Source organism: Astatotilapia calliptera, chromosome 18 (genome assembly GCF_900246225.1).
Source record: "Astatotilapia calliptera chromosome 18, fAstCal1.2, whole genome shotgun sequence".
Classification (NCBI taxonomy): domain Eukaryota; kingdom Metazoa; phylum Chordata; class Actinopteri; order Cichliformes; family Cichlidae; genus Astatotilapia; species Astatotilapia calliptera.
The window spans coordinates 12433362-12455744 of NC_039319.1; the positions used below are offsets into that span (position 1 = coordinate 12433362).

Here is a 22383-nt window from a genome sequence, read left to right on the forward strand (position 1 = left end):
GACCTGCTATGATGTATGGTTTGGAGATGATGGCGCTGACAGAAAGAGACGAGTTTATTAGAATTTAGCATATCAGAGGGAAAGTCAGGTTGAACGGTTTGGACATTTGCAGAGGAGACAGTGGATAAACTGGATGGCGAATGTTGGAATTGCCAGGAAGCAAGAGAAGAGGAAGATGACAGAGTAAATTCATGGATGTAGTGAAGGAGGACATGCAGAGCAATGGTGTGACAGAGGAGTTTGCTAGGGCCAGGGTGAGATGGAGGTAGATGGGCTGGTGTGAGGGTCTCTAAAGAGAGCTGCCAAAAAAGGAGAAGATAACAGAATAATGTGAATGTAGTCCTGGCAAACTGGGAAAGGTATAGTGCCCCAGAGTGGAACACAAACACTGTTGCCAGCTAAAGCTTTTTCTCTAAAGCCTTCCCATTTCCATTCACAAAAAAACAACACATGACTTTTTTCAGCTTGAAAATGATTGAGCAGATAATTGCCTTGACTGTTGCAGCAACTATTTGCATCCACCAGACAATAGATGATGGAGTTATATGATTGTATAGTCATCCAGGTCATGACTCATGAAACACTAAAGAGGTTGAATTAAAGGCAACTGTCCTTCCTGTTTGATCCTAAAAACATTTAACCTCTCATTCCAGAAGCTTCGTCAGTTCTAAAAGCTGCCTCGACACGCGAGGACATGTTTGCGTGTGCTCCCCTGACTCAGTAGCTCTGGGGTGTTACAGGAGCCAGTTCTTGTTTTTAAACAAGTCATTAAAACTGAAAAAAAGAGATCAAAGAAAAAGCCCCAAAGTAACATATTAAATTAATACTCATGACGAATGTATGCAAACTTCACACAATATTCTCATTGAGCCCAACCTATTGATTCCATGTGATGACAAGAAGATGCAGATTCCTGTGTAGAAAACCCCCACTTTATTTACAGTATAAGAAATGCAAAAAAATGTATCAAGCATCAAAATCCAGAATATTTAAATATGTCATTATTTTGTTTATAAAATATTTCCAAAATATGATTACTATGCTCTGCACGTCAGCCTACAGGAGCGTTTAGCAGCTTGCAAGAATAATTCAAGAAGCTATAATCAGACTAGCGAAGAAAAGTGATGTAGGACCTTATCAGCGTCTGATACTGTATCTTAAAATCCACATCACTTTCACTCCACTGCAGCTGCTGCTGTTAAATGTATAAAACGTTCAACAGGAACCTGAAATGTGGCTCTTCAGTCCAGTTCAGCACAGTGTAAACAAATCCACCACAGCGGCAGCAGCAGCTCACCAAAGCGTGCTGTTGTACCCTGCTTTGGTTTACATTATTCCACTGGTCAGGCAGTCTCACTGCTGGCAGATGGAGGCGAGTTGTTTTCTGCGTCGTGGAGGTGGTCAGCGGATTTTATGACATCGGGATCTCTTGGACTTGCCACCATCTCCTCACTGTTGCAGTTAATGGGAGAGCCGATCTCTGATGAGCGCTCCCCGGGCTTCTCAGGGGTGGCCTGCAGTGGGGCGGTGGAGAGTGGCAGATTCATCATGTACAACATGCTACCAAGACGTCTGGACACCTGTAGAAGAAGAAGAGCAAGAGGGAAGGAGCACGTAGATGTTAATTGAAATAATTTGTGCTATAACTGAGACATTGGCGTATAAGAATGAATGAAATACAATTAGTGAATAAACTTTTTCACAGTAGACATTTTAGCTCTCATAGTAAAGAAAAAACTGGGGTTTTTAATAGGGGCTGTACTCCACTAAGGACATGTTTGGTTAAACAAACTTTACTTTATCCCTTTAATAAAGTGAGGTAACTTCAGTTCAAATCTGTGGAAGCTTGTTTCTGCAACAACAACAACAACTACAACGAAATGTTAGCCAAAACTCAAAATTTCAGGTTATTATCTTAAAAATTTGACTTACTGACTCAAACTTCTGAGACAATTTGAAATTTCTAGTTATTGAGTCAGAATTTTAGGATAATAGCCCAAAGCAAAAATGGTCTTTTGTCACTTGTGGAAATAAGCTTCCACACAAAGCCCATAAAACACTCATCAAGGATATTTATAAAACCTCCTCACATGGAGTTGTATAAATAAGCGGTCATGTAAATAAACCTTTCTTCAAGATTTATCCTCGTACATCAGATAATCCCTTCAAATCCTGTCTTTGGTGGCTCGGGATTGCATTTCCAGTCAGAATCTGTGTTTTTGTACCTGTGAGCGGATCTTAAGAGCTGGCCCCAGCTTCAGTCCCAGTGTATCCAATAAATGCTCCTCTGATAGGAGGGGCAGCGTCTCTCCGTCAATCATATGGTCCTTGAAAGTCTATTAAAAATAACCCAACATTAGAAAGTCACAACAGAATGAATTTAGAGGCGGCAACTACAAAAATGTGAGGCTACTAACCTGGGAATACTCTGAACACGTGGGAATACTGTTAATAAAGTTGTACACATCATTCACTGTCCACTTCCTGATGTCTTCGGGTACCTCCTCACCATTTAGAAAGAGATTTGGTGGGCCTTTAAAGACAAAAAATGCAAGTATATTAAATAACTGGCAGCAGAACATTTCACAGTTTTAAGCACAAGTGTTATTATTTAATATTTCTTAACTCACCAGGAGGAAGGAAACCATTTCCAGGGACCGGGAACATGTAAGGGATCCCTGTTAGAGTTCCTCCAGTGGAAGGATACATGAATTTCTCCTGGAACGTCGAACATTGGCTAGATATGTCTTTATCATTTGTTCCACTGTTGGCTGCATCTGAACTCCCATCTTGGCTGTTCACGCAGGCTTTCCGGAGGCCTGGCTCCCCATCTTTGTAGTTTTTCCTGCTTCCGGTGGCCAGTTCAGGGTCTACTTTGGCCTGATGATGTGTCTTACTGGTGGCACACTCCTCTCCCATGTCCCCCTTTGGCTCAAGCTCCTTCTCCTCCCCCGATGCGGCCCCTGGGCTCTGCTCTACACTTTTATCTTCAGTCTGACCCTTCACGTTGGACACATGGCTCTCCATACTCTTGTGAACAGTTGGCCTCCGACCTGCTCTGCGCCCCCGCTCTCTGTGCAGCGTGCTTATTGCTGGATATGGGTTGGCTGACATAAGAATATTGTTGGAGTGCAGTTCATCCAGGGTGGGCCGGTGGACGAAGACATCGTGGCCGTCTGGCATGCGCTGACGACCTCTAAACATCATGGGGTTGGAAGGGTATGACATGGGATTTTCAATTCCCATCAAGCCTTTCTGGTGCGCGTTCTCCAGCTCCTTCTGATGCAGGATGGCATTCATTTCCATTCTGAAAAGAAGTGCATATAAATATTTTAGACATATTTGTGCAGCAGTGGTGATGGAGCCATGATATAAAACCCTTGCTGCAGCATGGGTGGGGGGATCAAGTCTCAGTCGCATTCAGTAAAAACAGTGACGCAAAGCGTGCGGTGGAATAATTTCTGTGAGATGATGATGGTGATGATGATTTTCGGCACGTAATACCTGGCTATATTTTGCTTGTGAATGAGCTCTTGTCGCCGGGCAACAGTTTCCATGGGCTCTGAGGGTAAGAAGCCATATCCAGCTGAGAAACAGGAAGAAACAGACAGGCTGTCAATGCCTATCACCGCGCATTAAAACGAGACAGGCTGTTTGGGAATTATCTCAGGCGATATTTCTGTGGTGCTCACCTGGTGCAGGGAAACCTCTTCCTGGCAGGACGTTGGCATGAGGAGGCAGAGGTGGACCGAGGTGAGGGCCCATGTGCATCTGCCTGGCTTCAGACGGGACCATCTCGGTAGGTGGAACTAACTCCCTGATAAGAGGAATAAACAAAGAAGAAAAATTATGAACTGGAAAACACTTTAAAAAGCATATATTTGTAGAATCAAAATGTGGAGGACCAAAGTGGCCAAAAACAAAGTGTGTATTACTCTATTTATGTTTCATTTTTAAAATTAATTTATTTGTATTTATGAATTACTGTTTTCATATTTATTTCCCCTTAATTATTTATTATTTTATTTTCTCTGACATTTCTTTATGCATTTCTGTTTCACATACATTTAGTTTTAACTGAGAGATTTTCAAAATGCCTCTTGAAGGAGGGGAAGAAATTAGGCACATAAATTAATGTATACATAATCATTTTGCCAATTTTGGAACTCCATATAAAAACAGCTGGTTTGCAAGGACTATTTTAGCCTTATAAACATTTTAATTGTCCAAAAGAACAGAAAAGAGCAGCAGATTTTTTACACGGACACCTCTTGCAGCATTTTCTTCTACTCGTTTTCTTGTGGTTGCCCTTTTTCAGACAACTATTGTTGTAAGTTTAGGACAGAATTCAGCTACTGACCTCTCCATGAACCGAGGTTCGAACTGTGCGGGGACCCCCTGTAACCTCTGCTGCCCCTGGGCAAGGATCTGCGGTGCCATAGCCATCTGGTTCCTCATTATCAGCTCCTGCCTCTGCCTCAGCTCTGCAAGAAGTGAAAAAGCACCACAGGTCACCGGGAGGCCGTTTTAGCTGCTTCACCTGGCGCATGCACTGACTGTTAAAGCTGGAGCCTGCAGGTGCTACTGAGCAATCCACCAACGTGCAAACACGGCGTGAGGGAAGGTGAGGGAAAACAGGCTTGATCACCAAATACAAATACAGAACCCAAATTGCCAAATACAGAATCAACTCTGTCTATAAATAAAACCTGAAAAGTTAAATAATATTTTCTTGGTTTTTGTTGTTACGCTGTTCATCCTCCTCACCTCCAGCTGACATCCCATTGACGAGTCGGTACCAGTGCTTCTCATCCAAAGACCCCTGCTCCCCTAGCGCTGTCATCTTCCTCAGCTGCTCCCGTGGGGTCATGACACACTCACGACCTTTGACCTCCACCTGAATGCTGTTAAGAAAGAGAGCCAATTGAAGGATTTCTATAAACTAGACAGTTTACTTGACACATTGATCCTATAACGCTTCGCGTAGCAGGTAAAATAAAATCACACAAGATTATTTCTCACAGTAGCTGAAACTGAGCCAACTACAAACCCCTCAGTGCTGGGTGCGTTTTTGTAATTCCCTCACATCACCATTAGAGAGCAGCAGTTCTCTATCTCACGTTGATTACTGAACATTGCAGGTAAATTCTGCCTAGTGTCTGTTATTACATACTTTATGACTGCAAAGATGCAGCAGTGATTTCAGCAGCATGTAAATATTTGTAAACGGCTTGTAAGCGACCTTTTTAACTACAGCTAAGTATAACTCTTACCTCACCTTTTCCACAGACCTGGCCTTAAGTATTAATCTTAAACCTACCTTAACGCTAATACCTCGCCGTAATGCAAATCAATCCCGAACCGTTAAATCCAAATCCTAACCCCGTACGAAGGCCAGAACAAACAGCTGGACGATTTCTTCTCATCTTTTCTGTCCTTGCAAATGCTGCTGGTCCTCCTGTACAGGGATAGAGGCGCACTCACATGTGCGCTCACCCCAGATACCCGCATTGTTCTCGGCTGAACCAGCAGCTTGTGCAGATAAGTGCAATCGACTTAGAGACCTCCAATTAGCCTTCCACACTGCAGAAATCCCATTACAAAATATGATACTGTAAACGACAGTAATCCAGCGCTGCTAATCCAGGGCCGGTGTGCATCTGGAGACATGAATAATGGATGCTCACCCCACAGAACCACCTCTTCATATGAGGTTTGCTGATTGAACTGATGAGCCTGCCAGTGCAGGGACATGTGTAAGCTGTGCACATGCACTTGGACATATTATTTCTGCCGTACCACCCTCCCCCTAGTCAAATGCTGCCATTAGATTTGCACCCAGGACTTGTGCATTACCCACAGTCTCTCAAGTTCCCTGTGAAGCCCATCTAATCTGACGACTTTAATCCCTCTGTTAGTTCTGCAACAGTCTGCCACCTACATCTGCTGACCTGCCCACTGTCCTCCCTACTGCCCCATCCAACCCCCGTCCCCACCTTCACAGGCCCCTGCTACCCTCAGGATCCTATTAGCTAAGTCCTGGCTATACAGCACTTTAAAGGGATGTGTTGGAGGTAATCCGCACCTTTAGAGTTTTACCCTCAGCAAACCTTGCCTGTAAGCATCCCGGACAATACACCCTAAGTGCTAAGCCTATTAGTCTCCATTAGCTCCCAGGATGTCCCCAAAACACCTTGGGGATAAATCTGGGGATGCAATCGGTTTATGTGGAGCTATGTGGCGGGAACACATGCCCCCTTCACCTCCCTCTCTGCCAATGTCACTGCAGCCATCAGCAAATAAGAAGAAATGTATTTACACGGCATTAATGTCCGTGTAAATCCCGAGTGGGCACTGAGCTCCGAGCCTCGCCTGAAGTGTCATCGCCTTTACACACAGCCAATATTTACACTTTCATCAGAAAGGAAGTAAACTGCAGAATTTATTTAAAGACTAATTGTTTTTCAGAGTGTGGATAAACACCTAACATAGTTTAAATCAGTCAACATGTCAACGAAGGAACAGAAGTCTGATTCCAATGAGCCTGTACCTAAATACAGGTTCACTCTCAGCAGCAACACCTGTGTTTACCTGAGATCCAGTTTTTAAACAGCTGCACAGATAAATACGGTGAGACGAAGATCTAAAATTCCTTAAAACTAATAATAGTTTTTTTTATTGCAAATTTAAATATCTCCTGGTAAATGGGGAAATATTCATTATTATCTTAAACATCAGCATCATTATCACAGTAAGCACTTTTCCTCATTTAAGTCAATTTATTACTTCAACTCACATTTCTGCACACACAGCATGTGACACCCTGTCTCCTTCAGTTTAACAGATTAATTCACATCAAGCATCATAAACAGAAAATGTACTTTAGGTACCTAAATGTACCTGAAGTGTGTGAGGTTTGCTGTTGATATAACATTTTAAATGTGGGTTCAGCCTGTGCACCAACTATGCACAACTTCCTGTTGTGCATTTGCACTTTCTTTCTTTTCTTTCTTTCCTTTTGAGCTGACGTATAAATAAGTCTGCAGGATTCTCAGCAGAACAGCACAAAGTGTTTTTAAACAGTGAGTCTGATATTTACTGAAATTAATGCTTTGCTCTTTAAATGTGATGCATCAGAGGCAGAAACTGGAGTGTCTGTGAACTTGAGCCATTTAGAGGAATCCTTTATAAGGCCTGTTGGAAACAGCTAACACTCTGATCACGTTAAGTCTCTTAAGTGAATTCGTAGCCTGAGACTGAGTTTACTGCAGTAATAAATCTTCTAAACTGGCTTCTTTTGAAGTGAGACATGCAAATTTGAAGTGGTCGCAGTGTTTTTCTAAGTGAAACTTTAGTCAAAGGTGAGCTACGGAAACTCTTGTCATATTTCCTTGACAAGCAGAGGCCACACCGCAGCTGCCAAATCCGGGGATTGGACTCCTTGGATTTACTGTTGCCTGGTTAATCTCATTACAAGCATGAATTAAAGGGAAAAATTGCTGACAACTTAGATGGAGCCCTGAGGAGGTCATATCAGACAAGACAGAAGTATTGTCTAGCCTTTCCTAATCCCCTCACAAAACACACATGAGCTAAAGCCATGCAAATACTGTCAGTTGCATGAAGCAGATTAGATTTCGTGACAATAAGTGCCGAGTTGCAGATATCACTAGTTTAAGAAATGCTTGTGGTCATAAACTCACATGACAAAGTGTTGATTGAAAGGATGAGTATTAATTTATATGTGCAAACGCAAAAAATATGCAAGAAGCCAATCCGGAAATACTCAGTGAGCGCTATATGCAAAATCTGGGCTAGTTATCATGTTAATTATTTGGATTTCAAGGTTGTCCTTTAATCGTATTGGCCTCTAGATTATCCACATACGGGAAAAAAATGATGCATGGCAATATTTAGCATATTTAATATTTAGTTTTGTATTTTTTGTGGGTTTTGTGGGTAACAGTAGCTTTACTCATATATGACACTTTTACAAAATGCATTGGCAGAAAAGCAAAAGCAGAACGGCAAATTCCAATAGAAAGCTGGACATTAAAAACAGGATAAAACTAAACATAAGACAGGACGTCCTATAACATCACTGAGTTTGTGACAATTAAAGACATAAAACTGTTAGATGGGAACGTACAGAGAAAATCAATGAGTGTAAAATACTGAAAGAGGATGTTTTCATCCACCTACCTTTAGGTTCACACTGCTGAGCAGAGATTGAAGATGCCGGTGTCTCAATTCCAGAAAAATGAAAAAGCCAATAAACTAAAATCAAGTTAAAAATGTTTCCCAAAAAGTTTTTGGCGAGCTCACAGATCTTCGTCTTTCCCTCTTTCACGTCCAACTAAATGGCCTCCTTAGACTTCTGGCCAAGTGGTTTGAGTTCAGTCTGCTGCCAGCTAACTGCCTTAACTAAAAAAGACCTGTTAAATACTGATTCATTTCATCTCCATTAGCTGGCCTTATCTCCTGTTTTAAGCCCTCCCTGCCCTGACATCACTATGATCTCCCATCCAACTGCTTGCTGCACCTTGCAACTGATGTGTAATTACTGAAGCAGCACTGGCCCTAAGCATGGAGTGCTAAACCTCTTTCAACGTTCACCTCACTAATCCCTTGTTAGCACTTTAGGCCATAGTTAAGACACCTAAATGCTTAGCTTCCTTTTCCAGTAGTTAAGTGACCAACCCGTCCTTAGCTGCTCTGTGGCCACCTGCAGGGAAACTGCATGGCGCAGGTTGCAGACCTCCTACTGCTCTAGTTTTTGTTGTTTGTTCACATGTCTAGTTTGAATGTCAGAAGTATTGCTCTCCACAGGGTGCCAAAGGGCTGACCCAAACATGCTTGGTGGTAATTTGGCAGAAATCCGACTAAATGTTGGCCAGATCATCCTCTCAGACCTCTTAATCTGACAGTTTGTGCTCACCAGCCGCTTACAGCATAGAGCTGCACTTCTAGGAATGATGTTTTCCTTAATGCCTGGGGTTTGTGGGGGGTGGAGGGACACAGGTGGTGGGTTGGTAGGACATTTTAAATGGAGTGGGACAGTCTGGTGCTTCTGTATCTCTTTGCAAGGAAGCAATGAGCCTCCAGAGAGCTGAGCACTCTGACTGCTCATCATATACATGCCAAATACATCAGTTAAAGGCAAAAAGGGAAAAGTAGAGACTTTTAACTATTTATTTTTATATACAGTGGACCAAAAATGTTAGAATCCACCACCAATGAGATGTTACTAATGTGTTAGGTTTTTATTTTTTAATGTAAACTCACATTTAACAGTGCTAAATCAACCAAATTCCCATGCAATACTGCAGAGGTCACATCATCAGTGTAAGTGCTTCTCAGCAGTGATTGCACTGCACTATAAAGCCTGATTGTAACTGCATTACAAGTTTTTTAAAAATACAATTTAAGTGATTTAACATCAGTTTAACACGTGACAATTCTTCATTTTCCTTGTAAAGGAAGGTTTCTTCCAGAGAATTTCATCCTACCATAGGTGTGACCAACAATCTCAGCCGTGGGCAAAAGATGGCACCCAGTTTTATTTACATGGTGCATCAGTGGTTCTGTGTCACTCCACAACAGCAGTACTAATTAGTATAACACTCAAACTGCACATAACACTTCTTCTGTGGAGTTTGCATGTTCTCCCTGTGCCTGCATGGGCACCAGGAGAACCCTGTGGGTACTCTAGCTATCTCCTAGAGTCCAAAGATATGCATGTTACATCAGCTGATTAGTAGGTGTAAATGTGAGCATGCATAATTATCTGAGTATCATCTGAGCTCTGCGATAGACTCGTGAACCTGTCCTGGGTGTATCACACCTTTCTTTCAGGGTTAGCCAGAGTTCTCAGGGCTGTCTTTAAACTTTTTTATTTGCGTTAAATACTATAACATGGACTAGCCCAGGGTTGGGCAATCTCAGTCCACGAGGGCCGGTGTCCCTGCAGGTTTTAGATGTGTCCTCGAACCAACACAGCTGATTTAAATGGCTAAATTAGCTCCTCAACGGCTGTGTCCCAATTAAGAGACTGCACGCTTGAAGTACGCGCACTACGCGTACTACGTACGGTGCGTACTATAAGTACGAGAAGTGCGGAAGTGAGAGGCTTGTGAAATGGGACGGTATACGCTTCGTCGCGCTGTTCAGGTTGCCTAGCAACCATGACACGAACCGCGAGACACGTTACATACAGCTTTGTTTGACAGAAATGAAGGAGAAAAATGTTTTGTTGGTCATTCATTTTTGTCATGACATCACTTTAGTTGAGTATCTGAGGCTGAGACCACGGGACTGTAAAACATGATTGTTGGGCTTCATTTCTGTGCTGAACAGTCATTTAAGATTAGTTAGTAAATAACAATTAGTTAATGTTGTTCATGAGACTAAAGTCAACTCACTGTGGCAATGTAAATATAATATGGCCAATATTATAGTATTGTCAGATTATTATGATATGCAACATATTGTGTTATACATCATTTTAGGTGATAAAATACACTAAACTAAGAGTATCAGATGAACCAGCTGAAGTAACATTATTTAGTATTCCTATGTTTTTTTTTAATTGGGTCAGCATATTTCTTGTGTGTTTAAGCAGTGATTTGGGAGACAACTAAGTTCTTTTTAAAAAAAAATAAAAACAACAGCATTAATAAAGTACTTAAGAATTAAGAGAACAAAGCATTAGGACATCTAAACCGCTAATTTAGGAATCTCCTGGGGTAAGCTTTTTATAAGGGATTTCTGTCCAAGTTGCTTGCACCCAGTATTATGGAGTCACAGTGAGGCAAAGGGATCAGAGCAGGTTTAACCTCAAGAAACGGGTCTGGCTATAAATTCACTGGGTCAGTACAGACACCATCCATCTTCTAATTACAGCAACAATCTGGTGTCCGGATCACCTGCCTTTCCTGTCTTCTTCTCCACACCAAATGACGACTGTACTGAAGCCGTAATCCCTCTAAGTTGGAAGCATTACGTCTTTTGTGGCTGGTGGAAATCTTGTTTAGGTCTTGATTACTGTGAGATATAGTAGGATTCTTCAGGATCAAGATTCCCTGAAATAACAGTTTGTGTTGGAGTTCCTGAACAAAAACTGTGAAGATGTGCTGATTTTATACATTTGAACTTAAACAATGAATCCAAAAAAGATATTGTTGTGTGTCTGACTGGAGGAAACATTGAAAAAGGTTTCAATTATTTTAGCATATCTGGAGGTTAGAGTTAGTTTTGTGTGTGACACATCAGGTATGTTGTGTCAAGGCTATCCGCAAAAATAGGTCTTTTCACATGTACACTAGAAAACTGTGTTGTTCTGCAATGACAAATTAGTTAAAAAAATCGGCAAATTTAATAAAAAAAATGAAAACCGATTCATGGTATTGTGTTAATAGAACCTGACAAATAACAGATTTCTAAGACTAAAACCAACACCGATATTTAACAATTTAATATATTGGCCATTTTTATTTCTTTCAGAGATCCGAAACATAAAACGATTTCCATAAAATTTGTCATATGCAATTATCCCATGTTTTAGCAGTTAAGATGTATTTATGAATATTTTTGTTTTTATTGAATTGAAAAAAGGTTTTGTAGTATACAATAATGATGAATGATGACTTGTTATCATTAAGTTATGATTAATCAGTAAGAGCACCTGCTGTTTTCAGACAATCCTTTGCAGCCCTCTTATCTCCTCTGCACACCAGTTCCAGCCACTAGATGGGGCACACACAAGCAAAGGAAGCCATCTTATATTATACATAATCACCTTTGGTTCCCACTATATTTTTCTTTAACTGTTATTCAACAGTCAAGTTCTGCATACTTATCTAACTTTCACACGAAACTAATCTCTTTCTGTCTGAGGCCCCAATTCTGGAGTAGTTGAGAATGGGACCAGATGTTGAGCATCTCATACCTGCTTCCTCAAAATAACCTCACATGCTAATAGCAAGGCGGGGCTGATCACGGCAGGTGTATAAACATTGAATGAAAACACAGAGAGTCACTACTACCCAGTAAAACAGGCAAGTGAGTAACACCCGCATGTACCCCCTGTTGTTTATGCTTTATCTTTAAAAGCTGACAAACTTTTTTTCATTGTTCTTTACAGGTTGTGGAGAAAAATGAATGCCATCCAGGTGATTTCCCTCACTTGGCTGTCCATTGTGGCAGCCGGTGCTCAGTCTATAAAACCAGGAAGATGCCCCGTGCCTGCCGTTCAGGAGAAATTTGATGCTGCAAGGGTGAATACCAAACTCCTCACTCTGAGCTGTATTTTAATTTATCTTCATTAAGGTAAACTGGGATGTCCAGTGTGCACATCTGCCTCACAAACAAAACCAATTCAACTCCCTCTACAGTATCTTGGTAAATGGCATGAGATCCAGAGACTGTCGAACAGCTTCCAGAAGGGCCAGTGCAGCACTGCCACCTACAGCCTGCAAAGCCCAGGAGTCGTTGGTGTCCTCAACAAGGAGCTGCTGTGAGTACTTCAGTGCCTGAGAGCACTTTGGATAACATCCGTTATCCGAAAAATGTTTGTACAAGTCAGAGTCTTTGTCCTGCACCATTTCTCTGGAATACATGTAAAAGATAAAGATATGGATATATCCATGGTGCTGTGTGTGGTGCTGGAAGGGCAGGCAGATTTGTGTCCTCTCAGTCCTGCTCTTCAGTCTCTTCTTGGATTTAAAATATCATTCACAATAAATGGTTATTCCTCAAACCTCAGACTGCATCTGAAAAATATTTTAGGTGAGACACAGTTTAGGTTTTACCATAATGTGTAACCAGTAAATGAATAAGTCTATAGAGAAGATGGATTCATCCTAAAATGAATCCAATCCATAAAAGTTTACCATTCAAGCTCAGTTTAAATGACTCTGTGCAGTCAGTGGTGCTTAATCGAGCCTTCTGCTGACACTTTTTTTTCAGTTCTGTTTTAACACGATTCTCTCTTGATATTGTGTTTTAATTGTGTTACGTTCCCCTGAGGGGTCTAGGCGGGGAGGGGGAAGTAACAAAAGTGACCGGGTCAGAAAAAGGAGTCAGGGAGGCAAAACAGTTAAATAAAACAGTTTTATTGAAGTAATTCAACTAAAAGAGACGGACAAGCCGTTATCACCATAAAAGAAACAAACAAAACTCAGGCGTCGGTCAGTAAGGCAAAAAGTCAAAAGGGAAACGCAGCTCACCAGCTGCAATCACCACACAAAATGGCACTCTGGCCCAGAGCTCACCTTTCCCTGGGCTTAAATACTTTTAATTACTGATGTGAGTCAGCTGTGTTACAGGGAAAGGTGGCACCTCAGGCAGAAGAGGTGGTGGGACACGCCCACACAGGCACCTTCAGGAGGAGGCCCTGCTAGGGCCGTAACAAATTGTTGTGCAGTGCTTTGCGACTTTCATGTCTGTGAAAAGCACTGCATAAATGAACTTAATAAAGAACCCCCCCCCCCCCCCCCCCCCCAGCCTTGTCTGATTGTTAATGGCTGTGGTGTTCTCTGACTATCAGCCCACCCTTTAAGGAAATGACAAATCACCTGCTGACTTGAGACCTGAGAACTTGAATTTTACATGTACAAACAAATAATACTAAATAAAGTGAAAAGTACTTTTGAAGAGTAAATATGTTGCTTTGACTCTGAACAGTCTGAATATAAAAAGTATTTTTCTAACTTTTAACTGTTTATCTGCTTAAGTCCTGACGGTACCATTGACAGCATCAACGGCACTGCCAAGGCCGCAAGTTCATCTGAGCCTGCCAAGCTGCTGGTCACCTTCTTTGAGAGTATGGACCCTTGTTTTTTGTTTTTACACACATATTAAACATTTTAAACTGGAGAGCTGAATTGTACAAAAATCCCTTTTACACACCTTCAGACACCCCTCCTTCCCCGTACTGGGTTCTGTCCACCGACTACGACAACTTCGCCCTGGTCTACAGCTGTACTGAAATCGAATCGTTACATGGGGAGTTCATCTGGATCCTGAGCAGAAATCCCAGCCTTCCTAAGGAGACCCTGGAGGAGCTGCAGAGCATCCTGTCATCTTTTGGAGCCAGTGTGGAGAAGCTGCTTGACACCAATCAGGACAGAGATCACTGCAGAGTCATGCACGAGTAAACATGTGCTGTGGTTATCACTGAATGTCTCCATGATAGGTCAATGCATAAAAAATAAAATAAAAAAATTGGGCCTACTGTCAGATATAATACAAGATTAATTAATATGCTAATATAATGTCTGCTTGAACTCTTTGGTCAATATTTATATTGTTGCACCAATAAAAGTGGACCATTCTCACTGCATTCCTTTTGTTTACTGTCTCAATATACAGCTGCTGACACTGACACACAACTGAACCAACACACATCTTTAAGGACAGCTGCATTAGAGTGAATTAACTTTATTTGGGGTAACTTTATTTCACCTAATAAATACATTCATTTAAGGCAATTTTCTATTTTTAAAATTGTGCTTTAGTGAAGCTGGGATCAAACTGGGGTACATTTGTGTCTGTGAGCCGGGGTGGAGTCAGTGACACACATCAAGAATGACAAAAAGGGATAAAAAGGATTTTAAGCGGTGGTCAGGGTACACATTATTAATGAAGTATTTAAAATTAGGCTTTAAGTGACTTTTCTCTCCTTTTTTAGTTTCCTTCACCTTGTTCCCTAGAATAGGTTTTTGCTTTTTTATGTCTAAATCTTTTAACTGGAGCTGCTCATTTGTTAGGTTTCATCCTCATCCTCTTTGCCTTCACTGTTGCTTAATGGAGATGAAATTGGGCTTTAAAAAAAAAAAAAAAGTCTGTTTTCCTTCATGGAGCACTTTGTTTTTTAAGTGGCAATAAAAATAAAGTGTATCATTAAGTTTTATTAGGAAAAAAGACAAAAAAACCCAAAAACGTCATGTGACTGACATCTAACTTTGCAACTCTGAAATTAACCAGTGAAAGGAAGAAGGCTAAAAACATGCTTTTAAGAAGGAGTCGAGCCCCATCAGCAGTAAGTAAAGTTGAAAAGAAAAGTGCTGAAGGTGAAAGAGAAATTGGGACTTTTGTCTTCTGGGCATTGTTGGAATTTAAATCCTAGTTTTAGATTTTAAAAGGTGCAGATTGTGTTTGCAATGTCAAAATGGACAACATGAAATTTCTTCACACAGCTTTATTGTTGCATTGTCTTTGCATGCAATCATTGTGCCTCACAGTCCTGTGGGCTGAAGTAGGAGCGTACGTTAACTGGTTCACTGGTTAACTGGGCTGCAGTAAGTCTCGTCCTGGTTGGTGGGGACCATGTTTTCCACGCTGACTCCGACAGAGTACAGGATGCCTTGGAGCTTCTCGAGGGTCTCCTTAGAGAGGGTGGGCTTCCTGCTCAGGATCCAGGACAGCTCCACACGGAACAAGCCGTAGTCGGTGCAGCCGTAGACCAGAGAGTGACCGTCGTAGTCGGTAGACAGAACCCAGTAGGGGCCGGGAGGAGAGTCTGCAGGAGAGGTGAAAACAGCAGGGATATGTGGCTCACTTGAATCTGTCATGACTGAAATTGAAAGTCATTTATGACAACTTACTGTTGAAGGAGACCTCAAGCTTGGAAGGCTCAGCGGGGTTCTTGACTTTGGCAGAGCCGACGATGGCGTTAACGGTTCCATTATCGCTAATAAAATGAAACATGAAATAGAAATTAATTCTACTCGTGTACTTTCCTTCAATTATATATTTTTTTCTACAAAATGCTCTCTTTGTATAACTCTGGAACAGTACAAAGGTTCAGCCAGTGACCCTGCGCGTTCATGAGGCATGAGTTTTGTTCCGGGACGTTGAAAACATCTGAAGCAAAAATTGTCTAGAACGAGGATTTAAAAAACAGAAGCAAGCAGTTGTACGGTAATGCTGTTTTTAGTAGAATGAAGCAGAGGTGTGGACTCGAGTCACATGACTTGGACTCGAGTCAGACTCGAGTCATTAATTTTATGACTTTAGACTTGACTTGAAAAAATGTTCTAAGACTTGTGACTTGACTTGGACTTTTACACCAATGACTTGGGACTTGAATTGGACTTGAACCGGTTTACTTGAAAAGACTTGATATTTTACCCCAAATATAAAATTTAACATGCATATTATATAGAGATTGAAAATGTGACGTCATTCACGGGTAGAACCGCAAAGGATTCTGGGAACTCGTGGCAAGCGGTCAAGCGGTACTAGCGCACGCAGGCTTTCAATTAAAATCAGTTATACAGCGATAAAAAGAAACACAAAAATGTCAAGAAGCCGTTGTATTATTAACTGCAATAGCCGGTCGCATGACAGCCACGGGAAGCCGACGGGTAAAGAGATCGGTTGTTATCGGATTACGTCGTTGAAGAGAAATTGTTCGAGCCATGTTTCCGAAGTAACAAAGAGGCGACGGATGGCCTGGATTGCAGCCATTCAAAGACCAATTATAACGTCCCAGAACCCTCCAGCTCACAGGTTAGTCTGCTCCAAGCATTTACACGAAGGTCAGTGTTTTTTAGTAGTTAATGCGTCATTTTTCTTAACATAATTGGTGATATAGGTTACAAGCAAGTCTGGCGCTGAACAGAAATTGTCGCGCTATGCTCCTTTGTTTATTGTGCATAAATAGTGAATTGTCCTGACACAATATTGTGTTTCGCTTCTGTTATTATGGTACATTGACAAAAACATATACTTTTATTCACAGGATAAAACAGGTTTTTTGTATCACTAATTGTCCAGTACGATTACAGCATATATTATTGTCACTGCTACATTTCTGTGATGCTACCAGAAATTATTTCCACTGCTAATTAATTACCGTTGAGCTCAAAGGTCCTATTAATAAACTGTTAAGGAATGTGTATTTATGACGACGATTTGTGAGACTGGTAAACTTATGATATGTACGATGGTCTTTACTTTCTACACGGTGCATTTCAAGGTCCTGCACCCATCCGTCGGTAAACTGTACCTGGGCTTGTTGCAGTGACCTGAAGTTACTAAACTTCATGAGTGTGTGCACTCACTCCAAGAAGCGTATAATTATAAATATGCATATAAATATGCTACGATGAGATAGCTGACTTCATCTAACTAGCAAATGTTGTCCAGGCTACGTTGGTGATACAGTTTTTTTTAATGTGTATGATATTTTTGTCATGCGATTTTAAAGCTGGTCCTACAACCGCATCCAAGAATAACATGCAGCGTATCTCAGAACTGTCGGTGAAAATTATTCTTGGAGCTAGGTTTAATTGAGCTGCATTTTAAAGAGGTGCAATTTCACAATTTGTGTATATTTTCTAAGTTCACTATTTTGTCATGTGTTGAGAAAAACACAGATTTAAAAATTACATGGTCTAATATTTACATTTAGCATAACTGCAACATTATTTTTTCATTTTTTTTTTTAAAGACTCGAAAAGACTTGAAATTCAAAGTTTCAGACTTGTGACTTGACTCGGACTTTTACACCAGTGACTTGAGACTCGACTCTGACTTGCCTGACATTACTTGAGACTTGACTTGAGACTTGAGGATAAAGACTTGAGACTTACTTGAGACTTGCAAAACAATGACTTGGTCCCACCTCTGGAATGAAGCGTTGGTGTGAAGAATAAAAAGCCCTCTGATTATTACAATTATGTCAAGGACCATGTGTCCTTCTGAGTTTATGCAGAAGTTTTCTTAAAAATTAAAACATTTTCAAAGTGTCAGATCTAAACGGAAATATTTTAGCTGCTCACAGAAGCTCAGTGTTCAGGACCTCGATGACTCCAGGACTCAACAGGGTGTAGTTAGCAGTGGCACACTGGCCTTTCTGGAAGCTTGTGGGTAACTTATGGATCTCATACCATTTTCCAATGTACTGTAGAGGAAGCACGAGATTCGGAGAGCCCGTAATTAATATTTTGTGTTTGTAGGAAAAGCAGGTGTATAGATATCATCTGTATGTCCCACAACATAAACAGTAGAAGAGGAAAAAATTTAGTGTTCACCCTGTTGGCGTCAAAGTTGGCCTGAACAGCAGGCTGGGGACATTTGCCCAACCTCAAGACCTGAGCGCCGATCGCAACAACAGACAGTAGAGTCAATGCAACCACCTGTGCAGGCTTCATCTTCTCACCTCAACCTGCAGAGAATAAAAAACAAACAGCAAGAGTTCATGCTGGAGTTCACTGAGCAAAACATGATGTGAGTGTCAGTTAGTGACAGAAAGAGCCTGAGATGTGAAAAGAATGAATAAATGTAGAGAAGAAACAAAGAATCACGGCCACTGACTGTTTATTTGCAGGTAATCAGCTGTGTGAAAGAACTCAGCCTCTGAGGTTCTTTTAAAGATTCAAATGCTTGCATCACTTCATTATCGATCATGGGTCCCACCTCTGTGTCATGATAGGGGGCCAGTGTGAGCGCTGGCACCTGTTCAAATAAATACTCTGTTCAAACAGTAACAGGTTGGTCATGTAATCACATCGTTGGGTTTGTTGGATCTCTTGGATCACTGCTCCCTCCTTCACATTTATTTTTTCCTGAAAGACAGACAACAAATATGAAGATGAAAATCAAAATTACTGAAGTTACACTCAAAAAATGATAAGTTAGCAGCTGCTTATATTTGCACCTATAAATATTTTAAAAAATTTATTCCCCAAAATGTGATCATAAAACCTAATTTCCTGCACATTTTACAGAAACAGAGACAACACAAACCTGGACTTTAAACTGAGCTGTTATTTTAAACTTGATTTTACTTAACATGGTTTCATTTGTTAGTTCCTCAAATATATATATTTTTCATATTTTTCTGCCTTCCTAATCTGTGAGGCACCTTAAAGACACTAACCTGCATGAAACTTCATGCATATTTAGTAATGGAGGAAAGGACCCCAAATGCTGACTCACAGGTAGGCGTCAAAAGAAAACAAGCTTTTATTCAAGTTGAAGGAATAAATGTGGGGGAGCTAGGAAGTAGGGAACAAAGGATCCCTGACACAGGGTGACACACGGGGCAAACGGGTGGCAGACACAACGGGAACAAATCAGGGATAATGAGACACAGGAAAGTAAAATTAAATAGAAAAAGCACGAGACCAAGGCTACAAAAATAAAACAGGAAGTGACTAAACAGGGGAACATCCTTGACTGAGTCTTGACAACACATGGGGAACACCAAGGAGGCAAGGTAAACTGAAAGAAGGAATATTATAAACAATAAACATAGCAGCAACGGGAACAAAAACTAAACACAGCAACTAAGAAACAAGAAACAAGACAAAACAGTGATGAAGCCAAAAGTGTGTCAATGGCCCAGTGACTGTGACACAAAGAAAGTCTGACTTTTAGCTGTTTTAATTTTCACTTTAATTAAATCCAGACAAAAAGAGGCACAACCCTGTGTTTTGGTATGGAAAAGATCATGTCTGTGAAATTATTGTTTCTGACAGAAAACTGATGATAAACTTCTCCAGTTGCAGAGGAAACAGGCTGCCTGGCACTAAAAAAATAAAAATAAAAATGAAAAGAACTGATATCCAGGAAGTCATACTTGCTAACTGCAGCCCTGCACAACTGCAAATGTTTCACAGGAAAAGAGGAACGAGACACAGGAGACTGGGGGGCACAGTCACTGCTCAAAATACAGTATATGTATTATTATGAGGGTGGCAGACAAAGGCACAAAGGCATGGACCAGCAACAGCTTGAAAGGTCATAAATGAGGAGACCGAGTGTGGGAACATGCAACAAGGAGAGGAAACACAATGAAGATTTGTATGAAAAGAACCAGTGATTCAAATTTATTTACACCCTTAAAGCGGAGCTAAAGGTTTAGTGATAGAGTGGCTCTGTCCAGGCAGACATTTGTTTCATCTACTGAACTACATCTGACAGAGATTCTCTGGGATGTTGTAAAACACATATCATCATACTGAATCATGAAATGACCCAGACTCTAAAGAGGCTATTTTCAGGTAACCTGAGATGACGTGTAAGATGAAGCGTGTCTGTGTCCTCATCCGACATCAAACAGATTTTGCAGCCAGCGTCAGTCTTTCCACCTTCAGACAAAAGTGCAGCATGAGGTCGGTGCTTACTGCATCTCCTCTCGCCAAGCACACACAGGTGTGTGAAAAACACGACCCGAGCTCAGGTGTCCCCGCTTTTCTGGACGCTTTGCTCCCACTGCAGCTCTCTCTGCTTCTGGACTCACTTTTCATCTCTTTAACAAAGGGCTTTGAGTGCCTTGAAATGCACTCAGACAGGAAGTGGGTTGAGGCTGACGTAGTTTTTGCGGGTTTGTCATAAAAGGGATTTACATAAAAGAATCAGACAGGGAGCAGCAGGGCTTGAAAAACTAATTAAAAACATTTAAAATTTAGAGATCATTACATGGAGCAGAAGAATGATTGAAAACAGCAGTGTATCGTGATAAATTGCTGCGCTCATTTTGGAATATTAAATGATTAATTATTACTTTTATCTACAGTCTGCTTTGTGATTGGCCTTGTAGAAAATAAAACTGTTGTCTCGAGATATTCCAAGTCTCATTTCAGACAGAAAAATTGCATCACATCTCTGGAGAAAGTGTTTTGCAAACCGCCGTCCGAAGCATTTTACAGCAGAGCTGCCCTTTGATTCAGAGCTGTTCATTTAAATCGTCTGAGACTGAAAGATCAAACTGTGAGACTTTTATTCTTTGCAATCCAACCAGAGTCCAAAAGCTGGTGATGCTCGGCACAGTGGTTCTCTCAGCTAAGTGCTAATGCCAGCAGGCACGTTTAAGATGTTCTTGTCCTGGAGGAAATTTGACCTGATTATGAAGAATAAAGTCACCTGTGTTATTAACATCTACTGTCATGACAGTCGGACCTGAGAGGGAGGTGAATATTAGAGTATTTTACACAAGAGTTGAAAAAATATTCTCCAAAGTCAGAGCAAACTGGGGCTCATCTTTTCTAGTTTTCTGGAAACGTTATAAAACAGGTGGATTTTTTACACACTTGCACCACAAAACATGATGATATTCTTCCATAAAGTAATAAAAGAAACACAGTTTAACTGATTTACCTTATCTTTACTCAAAAAAAAAAGGTTTTCATTTAGTTCAGTTAAGCTAGATCCTGTGATGTTTTTTTCTGTATAACCTGTGAACCTGTGTTAGTTTGTGTTTTGGCAGAGAGTGGAACTCATCATCATCATCATCATCATCATCATCATCTCAGCCATGTTTGATATGTTAAAGACACCACATACTGTATAAGCTTAACCAAACACTCCCCAGTCTCAAATAAGTTGTTTTCAAACTTGGCAACACTGCACATAAAGTATATCAGAAAAAAGGAAAAATTAACATTTGATGATTTAGGTTTTCCATATTTGAATAAAAGTGGGAAGCAGTGCACAGTTAATTAATCCCACTTCATCTCCACAGGTCATCAGCTGTTATGTCTCCAGCTTCTTTATTGATGGGAATCTGAATAACAACAGGCTACATATTTCTAATTTGTTCCCTATTTGAAACACTAAACATTATCATATATAGGCTTTACAGCTCCACAATTTCACTTCCACATAACAAAGACAAATTCCTCCAATTCTGGAGTGTCGATTGCAGTGAACAACACATTTGTTTAATAACTGCATAAAGGCAAAATAACCATAAGTGCTGGTAAAATCCTGTTTTTCATTTGATTAAATACATAAAAATAAGGGTGCTTTGCTATTTTTCTTATATCACATATTAAGTTTTTTATCACTTGGCCCCGAGGTGTTTGTGTTTAATTTAATTTAGCCGTGAATGCTCCATTCGGTCATTTTTCATGAAAGGAATCTGCTTCATGAGACTTAAAAAAAAAGAGAAAAGTCTTTTTAAGGCCAATTAAATCCCTGAAATGACGAGCCTGTTTTAATTTTCATTAACATGAAGAAACATGCAGATTTCTTAATTAGCCGACGGCAACGGGAAGCAACCACTTTCATTTTTAAATTATTGTTCAGGAAGATTTGAGATCATGTTCTGTGACCGTATTCTAATTATTTCATGAAATTAATGATAGAGAAAAAGTGTCGGACACAATAATGATAACAGACAATTTATTGCAGCAGAACAGACGCCCAACAGCAAAGGAATATTTGGTGTGTCTGACAGATTTTGTTGTGGTTTGTTCTTCTGTTGCTCGAGGTTTTGGACTGAGCTGCCATTAAAACTTTGATTAATCCACAACCCACTCACACACAGTCGTATTCGGTCACACATATACAGAACTGAATTTGTGTTTCTTTGTGGTTGTTTTCTATCATTCAACTGATTTTCAGACTAGAAGAGTGAAGTCAAAGCATACA

General features: G+C 40.7%; 3 protein-coding genes across 10 annotated transcripts; 1 reads left to right on the top strand and 2 right to left on the bottom strand.

The window, feature by feature from the left end:
• Window positions 1–977: 977 nt before the first annotated feature.
• On the bottom strand, window positions 978–8928 carry samd7 (sterile alpha motif domain containing 7). 3 transcript variants are annotated; one of them, XM_026150467.1, is made up of 9 exons: window positions 8203–8928; window positions 4768–4904; window positions 4361–4484; window positions 3693–3817; window positions 3505–3586; window positions 2631–3307; window positions 2418–2533; window positions 2226–2336; window positions 978–1580 (listed from the first exon to the last, which is right to left on the bottom strand). In XM_026150467.1, exons 2-9 carry the CDS (start codon window positions 4868–4870, stop codon window positions 1344–1346), a joined length of 1575 nt encoding a protein of 524 aa, XP_026006252.1. In that variant the 5' UTR covers window positions 4871–4904; window positions 8203–8928; the 3' UTR covers window positions 978–1343. The 3 variants fall into 3 exon arrangements, with proteins under 3 accessions (XP_026006252.1, XP_026006253.1, XP_026006254.1); XM_026150468.1 differs by lacking the exon at window positions 8203–8928 and adding an exon at window positions 5688–5954; XM_026150469.1 differs by lacking the exon at window positions 8203–8928 and adding an exon at window positions 5321–5642.
• On the top strand, window positions 4912–14341 carry LOC113011088 (apolipoprotein D-like). 5 transcript variants are annotated; one of them, XM_026150473.1, is made up of 6 exons: window positions 4912–4990; window positions 11896–12060; window positions 12143–12275; window positions 12393–12514; window positions 13734–13822; window positions 13915–14341. In XM_026150473.1, the coding sequence occupies exons 3-6, from the start codon at window positions 12156–12158 to the stop codon at window positions 14154–14156; spliced, it is 573 nt and encodes a 190-aa protein (XP_026006258.1). In that variant the 5' UTR covers window positions 4912–4990; window positions 11896–12060; window positions 12143–12155; the 3' UTR covers window positions 14157–14341. The 5 variants fall into 5 exon arrangements, with proteins under 5 accessions (XP_026006258.1, XP_026006256.1, XP_026006259.1 ...); XM_026150471.1 differs by lacking the exon at window positions 4912–4990 and adding an exon at window positions 6718–7082; XM_026150474.1 differs by lacking the exons at window positions 4912–4990; window positions 11896–12060 and adding an exon at window positions 6718–7082.
• An 857-nt stretch (window positions 14342–15198) lies between these two features.
• LOC113011089 (apolipoprotein D-like) lies at window positions 15199–20091 on the bottom strand. 2 transcript variants are annotated; one of them, XM_026150475.1, is made up of 6 exons: window positions 20018–20091; window positions 18322–18572; window positions 18039–18172; window positions 17787–17908; window positions 15606–15691; window positions 15199–15520 (listed from the first exon to the last, which is right to left on the bottom strand). In XM_026150475.1, exons 3-6 carry the CDS (start codon window positions 18156–18158, stop codon window positions 15279–15281), a joined length of 570 nt encoding a protein of 189 aa, XP_026006260.1. In that variant the 5' UTR covers window positions 18159–18172; window positions 18322–18572; window positions 20018–20091; the 3' UTR covers window positions 15199–15278. The 2 variants fall into 2 exon arrangements, with proteins under 2 accessions (XP_026006260.1, XP_026006261.1); XM_026150476.1 differs by lacking the exon at window positions 20018–20091 and having other exon boundaries at window positions 18322–18602.
• Between the last annotated feature and the right edge of the window lie 2292 nt (window positions 20092–22383).

Excerpts from the sequence above, each read along its gene's own strand:
- samd7 (XM_026150467.1), bottom strand. The coding sequence starts at position 4,870 with ATGACCCCACGGGAGCAGCTGAGGAAGATGACAGCGCTAGGGGAGCAG. Across the intron at positions 3,587-3,692 it reads AAGAGGTTTCCCTGCACCAG|CTGGATATGGCTTCTTACCC; the intron begins GTGAGCACCACA and ends CCTGTTTCTCAG. Across the intron at positions 2,337-2,417 it reads CGTGTTCAGAGTATTCCCAG|ACTTTCAAGGACCATATGAT; the intron begins GTTAGTAGCCTC and ends TATTTTTAATAG.
- LOC113011088 (XM_026150473.1), top strand. The coding sequence starts at position 12,156 with ATGAATGCCATCCAGGTGATTTCCCTCACTTGGCTGTCCATTGTGGCA. Across the intron at positions 12,515-13,733 it reads GTCCTCAACAAGGAGCTGCT|TCCTGACGGTACCATTGACA; the intron begins GTGAGTACTTCA and ends TATCTGCTTAAG. Across the intron at positions 13,823-13,914 it reads GCTGGTCACCTTCTTTGAGA|ACACCCCTCCTTCCCCGTAC; the intron begins GTATGGACCCTT and ends ACACACCTTCAG.
- LOC113011089 (XM_026150475.1), bottom strand. The coding sequence starts at position 18,158 with ATGAAGCCTGCACAGGTGGTTGCATTGACTCTACTGTCTGTTGTTGCG. Across the intron at positions 17,909-18,038 it reads CCAACTTTGACGCCAACAGG|TACATTGGAAAATGGTATGA; the intron begins GTGAACACTAAA and ends CTTCCTCTACAG. Across the intron at positions 15,521-15,605 it reads GCTTGAGGTCTCCTTCAACA|ACTCTCCTCCCGGCCCCTAC; the intron begins GTAAGTTGTCAT and ends CCTCTCCTGCAG.